At 36.3% G+C, this 13252-nt stretch overlaps 1 protein-coding gene across 2 annotated transcripts; it reads left to right on the top strand.

Annotated features, from left to right (window-relative positions):
- The first annotated feature begins 3277 nt into the window (after positions 1-3277).
- slc25a48 (solute carrier family 25 member 48) lies at positions 3278-11083 on the top strand. Of its 2 annotated transcripts, none has more exons than XM_077531954.1 (7): positions 3278-3471; positions 4246-4289; positions 4463-4534; positions 4642-4897; positions 6875-7180; positions 9644-9777; positions 10430-11083. In XM_077531954.1, the coding sequence occupies exons 1-7, from the start codon at positions 3420-3422 to the stop codon at positions 10532-10534; spliced, it is 969 nt and encodes a 322-aa protein (XP_077388080.1). In that variant the 5' UTR covers positions 3278-3419; the 3' UTR covers positions 10535-11083. The 2 variants fall into 2 exon arrangements, with proteins under 2 accessions (XP_077388080.1, XP_077388081.1); XM_077531955.1 differs by having other exon boundaries at positions 9644-9782.
- The last annotated feature ends 2169 nt before the right edge of the window (positions 11084-13252 follow it).

Below are 13252 nucleotides of genomic sequence, written 5' to 3'. Positions count from 1 at the left end.
CTTTCTAAACTTACAAATTTAAAAAAAAATTCTCACAAATTTGCCACTTTCTAAACTAGCAAATTTACTAGGTTTTTTTTCTCTCACAAATTAGCCACCTTAGAAAGTGGTAAGTTTTGTTGCTCGGAATATTGCCCCTCCCTCTAAAAAAAAATATGAATCCGTGACCCTAATACGCCGTGTTATCTATCAGTATAGTTGCAGGGACGTGAAGACTTTTTCCTTGAAAATTGTGAAGCAACGGCAATTTCAAGCATTTTTCTGCTTACAATAAAACACGCCAAAATCATAAATATACGGTTTACTTGTTCCAGATTTGTTTTTGTGTAATTTATGACGACGATATTGGGCTTTCTGGGCCCGGTTGTTTACCATGACAACACAATTTTAATTTCGAAACCCAAAGGAGCAATCTTGTGTAAGCTGTAAGTTTAACTTTTGTTTTTTGTTTTTTTCTTATTATTTATTTATTTTTTACAGTTTTTTGAAGATCATTAATGTGGTTACGTTCACAGTTTAAACCTTGGCACGCTAAGAGCTGCAAAATGAATGATCCATTATGAATAGAAATGTTCTCCTATCTGTTAAATAGCAAATTTGTTCGAGCTGGAACTCGCATGGAAAATCTGCTCGTTCACTGAATTAACTGGAATGAGTGACTTATATTACTTTTCCTGGAAACTTCTTCACAGTCCAACACAAAATAAAAAAAGATGAAAATGTCAACTGGAACACTTTATGAACACGATTACGGCATCCAAAGCACTTTAGATATCTTTATTGGTTCACTCATTTGAAGACATATCAATGTATGGATTGAAGTGGAGTGCGTTGACGCAACAGCGTTAATCTACAGAACGTTTTTTTTTATTTTTCATTTTAACTCTTTGACTGCCAAAGACGTTTCATGATGATTAGTAAAATTCCAATGAATGGAATGCGATCTTTCATTGAGTAGCCACATTGTATATGTAGTAAAGGCAAACAATATTCTTTTTGCCTTGAAAGATGAGTTAAAATGCTCAAAAGCGGCTGGCACTGTGGATTTTTTTGTTTTGTTTTTATAACGCCTGGCAGTCAAAGAGTTTTAAATATCTTTCTTCAACGTCTGCAATCCTTCGTCATCGCCTGGCCAGTGGTCGAATCCAGCTTGTTTTTGTTTGTCTTGCTCCGTTCCAGTAAATCCATCTGCATTGTGTTGCGATTGAGCAGTTAACCCAAACTGAGCAGAAACCTGAACTTCACAAGGGGGCAAAAGTACTCACACGCAATACGCAAGTACAAGTACACAACATACTTGTGTAAAACAAAGATTCTGGTAAAAGTACAAGTCAAGTGTACTCAACTTCCCTGTTTATGAAATACTTGCATGAGCTTCGTCTTCAAAAGTCAACATGTGACAGAAAATCACACATTTACTCCTCCTTCCACATTTGTTGACTAATTAAAAGCACCTCAAGTTTTCAAATGCTAACAGAATTCAGGACATCTTGGCAAGCATACTCCCACAATTTTCACAGTCAATTCTTACTTTTAATGAAGAAATGGTTGCCATATTTACCTCCTGCTTGCACATTTGCGATCAAATCATTCCAACGTTAAAATGTTCCACACATTTTGCGAAGGATTTCTCATGTGCTACATATTCCCAATCTTACACTATATCCGATTCAGACACTTCCAAATGTTCAATTCATTCAGCTCATGTTGGGAACTTTTTTCATTACATTGCCCCAAATGGCCACATGCACCTGATAAAACAAATATAAATATGTATGACTGGATAGCCGATAGGTCGAGACTTTGAGGTGGCGGGGTGGCCATATTGCTCCTCCCAAGAAACGTTTCTCCAATACATTTACAGTATCGACCATTTGACAGGACTTAGTAGAAACAGCATGATTTATCATATTTTAAATGTATTTAACATAAACAAGAGGACTTCAGACATTCTACAACATGCCTTAAATACATGTACAAATTATATGCTGAATTATGTTTAGTACACAGGAGGAAACTTGTTTATTTATTTTACCATATTTTTACTTATTATTTATATTTATATATTTAATTATTATTATACTAACTGCCGACGAGCTGTATATGTCTCATATGTACGTATAGCGTAGTTTATACAGTAGCTTGTTCACGAGGTGGGAGTAACAAGATGGCCGCCCTGTGACTTCAACGGCTTGCACTGACGCGTATGGGCTATCGGCTATCCAGTCATATATTCAGGTCAGTGTAAAATTCCCCAAATTTAGAGACATTCTACACATTGACCTTGGCCTTCCATATTTTTTCGACTGATTGAAACTTATTCCAATTTGCGTGTCACATTGCAGATTCCGCGTCTCATTTCCGAGGTTTGTGTCCTCGAGTGACCACCGGCCGCCAAGCTGAAGGTCGCCCGACTGACTTCGCGTCACTCGTGTCGTGTTTGTGCTGATAGGCGACATCATATTTAACAGGCCTAAGGTCACTTCCCTTGAAGCCCCGCCCACGCGCAGCAAAATAAGTGACAAAATGTCCTGTCGACTCGTGCGTGTGATGGGAGGCGCTAACGCTCGCAAGAATCGATTCAAATGCTGGAAATGAACTTTGAACTCCCATACAGCAAAAACAGCACTTTTGATTATTGGGATGTTTTCACCACAACAATGATTGATTTGTAACAAAGAAAATACATTGAGCTACTTTCTTATGCAGTCATTATGATACTTTTTTTTTTACTTGTTGATAACTTGGTTCACATTTCAAAGCAGCATTAAAGACAAAAAGTTTACAGAAGAAAATACAAACACAAACGAGGAAAAACTGCCAAACATTTGTTGTTCATTTGACTTTGACTTGTTGCTCAATTGCTTGCTCTCTTTTTGTTTAACTTTGATTTGTCCACATGAAACACAGCAAAATGATCAGACTGAAGACAAACAAAAAATATTTCACGTCTGCTAAATAACAAAAATAGCCTGATTTTAATTTAAAGTGTAATTAATAGCACCTCTTAAATCAAAACATAAATCTTTTTAAAACATAATTTACATTTCAAATCAGTACATAATGATAAGAATACAGTCTACAATTATATAAATCAAAAAATATCCTCTTGAAAAATAAAAATCTTGGCGCTGGCATGTTTTCCTCGTGGCTCATTTGCGTACCGCGCTGCCGATTGGCTCGCAGCTTGGCACCCAGCTGGCGCCCGATTGGTTGGGAGGAGCCTGCCGCGCGTCCTCATTGGCCGCCGGCCCGACGGGGGAGGAGGGCACCTCGCTTTGCAAGTCAAAGCGTTCGTGTTGCTGCTTCTCGTTCGACTCACAACACTTTGAAACAACAACACGCGCACACAAACTTTAATGTGACGTGCGCGCCCGCGTGCTCGCGGATGAAGTTTGAAGAGTGACAAGACTTCAAAAATGACTTCCAACAACTTCCGGATGGACGATTTCCTCGCTGGATGGGTAGGAGGTCAGTTGGACGCGTTTCCTTGTGCGCGTGCGCCGATTGGTAAAAAAAAATAAAAAAATAATAATAATATATATATATATATGTATATATTATTATTATTTTTTATTTTTTTTGGGGGGGGGGGGGTATTAATCCTCACTCACTCACACAAGCTTACCTCATGTAAGCCACACATGGTCTCCCAGGCGGAGAAGTGAGCCAACCAGCACCGAAGGCAAATGACGGTTCCACTCCTCCACCTGGAGCCCCGATTGGTCAAAATATTAGGGACGCCTGGGTCTGCGTGTGACTACTATATTTAGCCACGTGAAAAAGTCAAAATATTAGGAACGGTTTGGAGTTCGTGTGTGTGTTTTGACCACGCCAATTAGCCATATTCGAGAGTGCCCAAAAAATCGGGAACAGTTGATAATTAGGATGCATTATCTTATTAAATAAATTTTCGTCCTCAAATCTGGCAGTGTTGAAAGAAGTATGACCTACAGATGAACGCGCACGTGTGGCCAGTAGGGGCGCTCGCTCTCGCCGTGTTGTTTTTGCTAGCTAGCTAGCTTGAGGTCAATCGGGGCGTGTGTTCGGTGGTCCCAAAAATGTCTTTATCAAAATGTTTAAAAAAAAAAAAGGGAAGGATGGAAATGTTGGGATAAAAAAAAAAAAAAAAAAAAAGAATGTCGACGTTAACAAGCAAGTCGCTTGCGTGGAAGAAAAGTCGGAAAAGTCACGTGATCAATTGAGTTGTGTTCATTGACGTGTGTGTGCGTGTACTGCGTGCAGGAGCGTCTAGTGTGGTGGTGGGACATCCTCTGGACACCGTCAAGGTAAATAAAATCAATCAATCATTCAAATAAATAAATACATAAATACATACAAATATAAATATTTGAATAAATAATATAATTCATAACTAAATACAAAAATAAATATATAATTAAATACAAAATAAATAAGTACGCTATTGACTGTATGCTGATTGTTGTATCCAATTTGGCAGACGCGGCTGCAGGCGGGAAAAGGTTACAAGAACATGATGGACTGCATCGTCACCATCTACAGGAAGGAAACGGTATGACAACGTTCCAACATGATGACATTGTTTTATTTCTGTCCATTGAGCGATGGTGGAATGTCATTGATTGTGAATGAGTGTGTGTTTTTGATATTGTTGTTCAGGCTTGGGGCTTCTTCAAAGGCATGTCCTTCCCGCTGGCCACCATCACGGCATACAACTCGCTGGTGTTCGGCTTCTTCAGCAACGCGCAGCGCCTCATCGCCAAGCGTCGCTACGGCGACGAGCGCCACCCCGCCGGCCTGGCCGACGTGGCGGCCGCCAGCATGCTCACCGGCCTGGTGTCGGTCAGCATGGGCGCCCCCATCGACTTGGTCAAGATCCGACTGCAGATGCAGACGCACGCCGCCGGTGTGGCCGGTAAGTGCGCCACAATCATATCAATGCCAAAATATCCAATAAACAAACAAATAAATAAGTAAATAAATAAACAAACAAATAGTTAAATAAACAAGTAAATAAATAGACAAATAAACTAATGAATGAATTAAATTGTACAATAATCCCCCCCCCCCCTAAGTTTTCATACTCTTATTAACATAAAAGGGAGGGGAAAAAATTGTTGAATAGACATATGGTTGCATCTTTTAGTCGTTGATACAATAATTTCATAATAATACATAAAATTGAGTTAAAATTAAGATACACAGTGCTGTAAAAAAATTTAAGTGATATTGATTTGTGTCGATGTAATTTTTCTGCCACTAGATGGCATATTTGCATTGGTAAGACATTAGTGTGGTTTTTTTTCAAATTGTAAAATACAACTTGATAATTATTAATGAATTAATATTATTTACACTTTAATTTATGTGATATTTATTTCTAAATTTATTACATTACATTTTAGATTTTAATTAAAAAAATCAATATGATTATAATTAATAGTTATTATTATTATAAAGTTAATTATTAAAATGTATTAAATTAAATATAGTAATTATTTATCGATGTGTGTGTGTGTATATATATATATATATATATATATATATATATATATATATATATATATATATATATACACATTTATAAAATATAATACATTATTGTTTATATATAAAATGAATTTAATTAACATTATTTATATTTAGTTATAATTATGATAATAATGAATCATTTCATGTATTTAATTTGAACAAACTTTTTTGTGAAGTTTTGTTTGCAACAGTACCAATTGACCCATTTCCCATTTCCTGGTGCCAAATGTTTTGTTTTGTTTTTTTCACTGCGGAATGACATATGGAAGCGATTAAAAGCATACCAAATTGCCATCAGTGTGGCATGCGTGTATTTTTTTCTTTTCTTTTTTTTTGGTTTGTGATATTTTGGATCGCCACGATCGCATGTCAAGTAGCAGGATTACGTTTGGCAGACGCGATCATGACCTCAATGCGCACGTGTCACTCACTGCTGTTCATGTGACACGTACGCGTGCACGCACATACGCCAGCTTATCTGTGAAGTTTTTCCTTGAAATGAACTTTTCATTTCACAGTGGAGAATTTTTTGTTAATTAGTAAGCAACTTGTGAAACATTGATCATCTGCTTTCGTTTCACATAGTTGAGGCCGGTATCGGAATTCAATTACAATTTCAACTATGACACTACACAATTACAAAATTAGCATCATCGTAAAATCAAAAAAGGTTATTCATTGCACATTTGCACATTTAATTGTTAAATTAATTAATTGAATAAATTTTGTTTCATCCAAAACTTGCATAATAGTGTTTCAAATAATTGTTTTTATGTTTACTGTATTAATACTAATTTGGAGTTGTTTGAGTTGTTTAAATTTATACATTTGCACTTTTTTTTTAATTTTTTTTTTAATAATTTAATAAATGTGTCATCCAAAATTGCATAATAAATAATGTTACAAAGAATTTTATTTTTCTAAATATTTTTACATTGAAACATTTTCTTGTTTCGTACAAAAATAAAAAAAATCACAATTAATATTTTCTTCTTAATCGAGTAGCCCTAGTTGCAAAATATGGCTCGCATAAGGTCTCTGAATTTTTTTTTGATTTTTTTTTTTTTTTTTTTGCATTTCTCCCAAAAATGACTTCTTTGACGTTTTTAAATCAATTGTAAAACACATGAAATTGCTCGTGAATATGATTCTGTCAACGTTTGCTGAAGAGTAGCAGTTGAAACATGTCCTGCGGTCTGATGAGACCATGGTTTGGGAAGTGACATTTGATGGCGGAAAATGTGAATGCTAACGCGAACATGTGACACGATCCGATCCCGCCCCTTCCGAAAACTTTTTTTTGCTGCTTGACAACAAATTGTTGATTGATGTTTTTGTTTGTTGTTGTTTTTATGCGCAGAGAGTTTCCAGCTGGCGGGCGGGGCTTCTTCTCACAATATGGCGGGCGTCCGCTCGCTGCACATGTCCAACGGTGGCGGCGGCTTTGTGGGCGCGTATCGCGGTCCGCTCCACTGCATCGGCAGCATCGTGCGGCGCGAGGGCCTGCAGGGCTTGTACCGCGGGGGCGGGGCCATGATCCTCAGGGACGTCCCCGGCTACGCCCTCTACTTCCTGCCCTACGCCGTCTTCTGCGACCTGTTCAAAGCCGACGCCCACGACGACGCGCCGCACCCGTTTGCCATCTGGCTGGCCGGCGGACTCGCAGGTCACAACATCCGTTTCTTTTCGCGCAACTTTTCAGTTGGTAGCAGATTAAAACTAAAATAATAATTATGTTGCTGTTGACAAAAAAAAAAAAAAAAACTTTCCAAGGTTCGGTAACACGACATCCCAAAAATAAAATAAAATAAAAATAAAATAAAAATCCCCAAATGTAATCATGACATTTATAAACAATATCAAATGTTGAGTTTTGCCAACATAGTATTAATAGTTATGTATGGATTTTCTGTTTGATTTAGGGGAAGTCTAGAAAAAAATAAAAAGTATGAAATCCAGAAAATACTCATTATTTTTTAAATTAAAAATAATTATGGTAAGTCAAAAAAAACATTGTCCATTTTTCATCAATAATAATAATTAACAAAAACGTTATTTTTAAATGTCACTGTTAGAAATTCACTTGCGATGAAGTGGCAAAATCAGCTGACTTTTTTGTTTTGTTTAATGTTTGTTTTTAATGTTTTATGTTTTATGTTTATTTATGTGTGGCCTGCAATTGGCTGGCAACCAGTCCAGGGTGTCCCCCGCCTACTGCCCAAAGCCAGCTGAGATAGGCTCCAGCACCCCCCGTGACCATTGTGAGGAATAAGCGGTCAAGAAAATGGATGGATGGATGGCTGGATGTTTATTTAAAAAATATATATTTATTTTTAATCGTCAATGTTAGAATTTCACTTAAAGTAACTAACATTTTTTGTGCCTGTTTGTTTTTTATGTTTTTATGTTTATTTAAATTTTAATACCTCTTAAACCTTTTTAAAAAAACAAGTATGAAATCCAGAAAAGCCAAATTAATTTTTAAATTAAAAATAATGATGGTAAGTCAAAAAGTTTGTCCATTTTTCATCATTAATAATAATTTTAAAAATATATATTTTTAAATGTCACTGTTAGAAATTCACTTGTGATCAAGTGGCAAAAGCAGCTGACGTTTCTTTTTTACGTTTAATGTTTATTTTTAACGGTTTTTTTTTTAATGTTTATTTAAATTTTAAGACATCTTAAAGGTATACTTTACTTATTTAGCCATTTTTGGCAGTCAAACATTAATATATTGCCTATAATAAATTTGATATTAGCATTATTTTTCATAGCACGTCGCCTCCCAGTTCTGAGGACTCCGGTTCGAGTCCAGGCTTCGGCCATTCCTGGGTGGAGTTTGCATGTTCTCCCCGTGCCCGCGTGGGTCTTCTCCGGGTACTCCGGTCTCCTCCCACATTCCAAAGACATGCATGGCAGGTTAATTGGGCGCTCTGAATTGTCCCTAGGTGTGCGTGAGTGTGGATGGTTGTTCGTCTCTGTGTGCCCTGCGATTGGCTGGCAACTAGTCCAGGGTGTCCCCTGCCTACTGCCCAGAGCCAGCTGAGATAGGCGCCAGCACCCCCCGCGACCCTTGTGAGGAATAAGCGGTCAAGAAAATGGATGGATGGCATTATTTTTCATGTACAATTAGCACCTTTAAAAACACATTTTGCAACTTGCTGTTGACTGAAAATGACATCGTAAGGGCTCAGGTAGCCAATCACAGCTCAGCTTTAATGTCACATGACCAAACCTAGAAAACAGGTGAGCTGTGATTGGTTAGCTGAGCCCTTGTGATGTCATTTTCCGTCGACAGCAAGTTGCAAAATGTGTTTTTAGAGGTACTATTTGTATGTGAAAAATAGTGAAAGTATCAAATTAATTATAGACAAAATATTAACTTTTTATTGCTATAATGGGCTAAATAAGTGAAGTATCCCTTTAATCTTTTTAAAACCAAGTACGAAATCCAGAAGAGTAATTACTTTTTAGATTAAAATAATTATCGTAAATCAAAAAAAGTCTGTCCATTTTTCATCATTAATAATATTTTTTAAAAAAACATTAAAACATTTTTAAATGTCACTATTATATTTACTTGCTATCAAAGTGTCAAAAGCAGCTGACATTTAGTTATGTTTTTAATGTTTTATTAAATTGTAAGACATCTTAGTTTTTTTAATTTTTTTTAACAAGTCTGAACTCGAGAAAAGACTAATTTTAAATTAAAAATTATGGGACATAAAAAAAAAAAAATAAATTTTTAAAAAAAGTGGCCCATTTTTCATAATTAATAATAATAATAATAATAATAAAACCAAACTTCAGATTTAAAGACTGAAATTTGTTGAAGGTGACGAGGCGGTCATTCACATTTTTGCACAAGCGCACTTTGTTTGTTTGCTTCTTTTTTGCTTTTTTTTTTTTTTTTCCCAACATCGATCCTCATCTGGAATCCATTTTGCAAGACAGGCAGCAACTCGTTTTGTTTACCCTCCGAAAAAAACAAAACATGTCCTACTTTTGACGTACTTTTGTACTTTGAACCACATGAACTCGGAAGCGTGCTTTTGTCCGCTCATAAACGTCATGTGACTTCAGCCAGGTGAAGGAGTGCAAACCTTTTTTTCTTTTTTTTTTGCAGGTTCCATTTCCTGGGTGACGGCCACGCCCGCCGACGTGGTCAAGAGTCGCCTGCAGGCCGACGCTCACCTGCACAGGAAGTACAAGGGCGTCCTCCACTGTATTCTGCACAGCTACAAGACAGAAGGAGCGCAGGTAAGGTCAGCGCTTGGCCGCCCTCTGCTGGCTGGACGCCGCAATGTCAACAGCAAACATTAGCCCGCATGGTTTACATGGAGCCATGTAATACGATTAGAATCAATCAGAACGGCCAAACGGAATCAAAATGCTCCATATAAACACCTCAATCGAATGGAATTTCATTCGGAATCACAGGGATGCTTATATTTCTTTCGATCGTTATGTATACACTTCATTCGGAATGGAGATGCTGCGTGCGGCGACGCGGATGCTCTGTCTGGACGTAAATGCGTCATGACGTCATTGTTTCCGCCCACTAAAATGGTAGCGTCTCCCCAGAGCTTGTCTGCGAGGGGAGAACTTGAAACTTGTTTTTTTCAAGATGTTACTTCAGTCAAAGTGTTCACACTATCACAACTACGGTGCTCAATAAATGACGAATAAACTCCATTTTGATAAATCACGTAATCGATGTCCGTGCGGCTGGCATATAAACGGCAGATCGAAAGGTGACCAGAGCTCTTCATTCGGAATGATTTCAATCACAAATGACTAAAAAGTCTCCATGTAAACCCGGCTATTGTTTGTTTTCGTCAGTCTCGACTGATATTGTAAATTTGAAAGGATCCCCATTTAACGCTTTTTGTATGTATGTGCACGCGTGCAGGTGTTCTTCCGCGGCGCGTCGGTGAACGTCATCCGAGGCTTCCCCATGAGCGCCACCATGTTCTTGGGCTACGAGCTCTCGTTGCAGTTCTTCCGGAGCTTTTAGTAGGGGGAGGGGCAAAAGCGTTGCCGTGGCGACACTTCGTCGAGGTCAACATTTCGTTCAGCCGCGTCAGTTTGGGCTAGGATAAGCTAGCTTTAGCAACATTTGTTTCGTTTTTTTTAAACTTTTTTTGTAACATGTCTGAACGGCAAGTGCTATTTTTTGTCACGTTACACAAACTACAATAATAACTGATTTGGATATGACCTATTTTTTTTTGAAAGTATTCAGAACGATGTAAGATAATGTAAATAGTTTTCTGTTTCTTATATTAAGAATACTTTATATCCACGCTTGGTACGTTACTTAGTGTGTAGCCTGAAATGTGTATATGAAACAATATACTGTGTATATGAAACGAAGCCGTTACATTTGAATAAGGTGCATTCCGACATAAATCGCCAGCGTGCGTATTTGTTTTGTATATTTTTTTTGTAAGTTTTGTTGCTGTGTTCATGTGCAAACTGCCATTCCAGTGAATTTTCTTTGTACTAAAATAAAATTCATCTTTTCCAAAAATAAATAAATAAATAAATCAAAAAGTTTCTCCCACATTTGGTGCAAAAGTCTGGACGTCTATCCTCACTTTTGTCTGCAATGCAACTGACGTCCACTAGATGGAAGTGTTGCGCAACATTGGAAAAAGTCGAGACAATTTATTAGGTAGGCCAGCAAAACGAATTTCAATACAAAATGTTTCCCGTTGAAAGATAATAATGCACGCTTTTTTTTTTTTTTTAATTGTTTAGTCAAATATTTGTAGCATTTTTTATTTTAAACAATATTTGTTACATTAACTTAAAACAGTTATAGAAATAGTTGGTCAAACATTATTTAAAATGTGAAAAGTAAGCATGGCAATATATATATATATATATATATATATATATATATATATATATATATATATATATATATATATATATATTTGACTTACCGTGTTTGATTGCTCCCCCAAAAATGGCGATAAGGTATTTGTTTAAAAAAATTAATACAACTTTAAATAATGTATAAATATGTTTTGAAAAAAATATTTTCATTTGATTAAATAATTAACTATAGACGAAACAAAAAAAAATGAACATGAAAATTCTTAATGATTAACGAGCTGTTCTATTTGTTGCATTAATTTAGTTATTCTTTCAAAAGATTAGATCACTAAAATGTCTGTATTTTTTTTTAATTTACTAATTTCAGTTAACAATTGTTTTTTTTAATCAAACACTTGTTAAATAAACCTTTATGTCAATATATTTAACGACTGTATATTTTAATTAAATAATTGGTAATTCTAAAAACGAAAACGGACAAGAAGTTTATTTTTCTTTGCTTTGCTTTTAAAAATCTAAAGTTTGTGTTTTGTTAATTTCTACTATTTTTGCATGTATAACTTTTGTTGTTGTGAGAGGACTATATGTATTTACTCATTTATTATTTTTATTTTTTTCCTGGTCTTTTTTTGTTGTATTGTTTTGTTTTTCGTTTGTTATTGAAAACCTTAAGTTATAAATAAAATATTGGAGAAATTTAATAAAAAAAAATAAAAAAAAGTTTGCTTACTTCTGATATCGATAGCAAACATTGGAAGATGTCAAACCAACATTAATACAGTTGTAAAAATAACACAAACTTTTCAAGTAAACAATTTTAATATTTTTTTTAACATGACATCCAAAAAAGACGAACGCAAAGAAGACGCACGTTTGTTGACACAGCCGAGCGCCACAAGGACAACTGACATGCAAAGCTTAGCACACATTTTTCAGATTTTTTTTTTTTTTTTCAAACTTGATTGATGACATTCTGCTGATATCAAAAAAGTTCAGAGCAGAAATGGCAGTTGACTCGCATAACATTGCGGTTGAGCTAACCGCTAACGCGTCTCGGAATGTAACTCGAGCTAACAGAAGCTAACACGAGCTAAAGTATATGAACACAAACTCATGCCAACTAACACGACCTAATTAGTCTCTTTTGAGATCCACTCATGCAAATGAAATGTTCAAACAGGTTTAATTTAAATACGGTGGCGCATCAAGAACGAGAGTTTTGTGCGCGTTTGCCTGTTTTATACTACCCCCAGGTGGCCAACGTGCATACACCACAATGAGAATATGGAATAGCCCTTCGGAAAGGCGTGTTGTTGTTAGCAAATAGGAGGACAAACGAGCAAACTGGAACAGGAAACGCAGACGAATAAATTAACTTCTACACAATAACATTCTTATGAATTCCATCGAGTGAGTTCGTACAGACAGTTAAAGCGCGACCAAGTCAGAAGTATATTTTTGCTCACATGACCGTTAGCATTTTAGCATGAGTGTAGACGTGAGAAATGTGGGATCAAATCCGTGAATAATTTGGCCTCGAGGGGCGTGAAAGGGGTTCGAGTTTCTTCACAAATTGTTGCATCCGTTATGGAATGGTTGAGTTGAAATTTACCCCACCAGTACCTTTCACACAGAACCAATAATGAGTTCAAGAAACAAAAAGAAAGTAACTCACATCTGGCAGTGTTGCTACTTCCTGTTTGTCTGCTCGCTAGCCAATCGGGTGGTGTGCATTTTATCACATCCGCTTGCGATGAAGTCATGTGATTGCCAACCAATCACAAGGCCTAATAGGTTCAAATGAAACGTTTTAAAAAAAAAAAAGTGTTAAAAAAGAGAGATTTGTCAAAAAGCCTCCAAGACATATTTTAACAGATGCTAACAGGTGTAG

Source organism: Festucalex cinctus, chromosome 9 (assembly GCF_051991245.1).
Source record: "Festucalex cinctus isolate MCC-2025b chromosome 9, RoL_Fcin_1.0, whole genome shotgun sequence".
Taxonomy (NCBI): domain Eukaryota; kingdom Metazoa; phylum Chordata; class Actinopteri; order Syngnathiformes; family Syngnathidae; genus Festucalex; species Festucalex cinctus.
This window is presented reverse-complemented; position numbering and strand designations above follow the sequence as displayed.

Excerpts from the sequence above, each read along its gene's own strand:
- slc25a48 (XM_077531954.1), top strand. The coding sequence starts at position 3,420 with ATGACTTCCAACAACTTCCGGATGGACGATTTCCTCGCTGGATGGGTA. Across the intron at positions 4,290-4,462 it reads ATCCTCTGGACACCGTCAAG|ACGCGGCTGCAGGCGGGAAA; the intron begins GTAAATAAAATC and ends CCAATTTGGCAG. Across the intron at positions 9,778-10,429 it reads ACAAGACAGAAGGAGCGCAG|GTGTTCTTCCGCGGCGCGTC; the intron begins GTAAGGTCAGCG and ends GCACGCGTGCAG.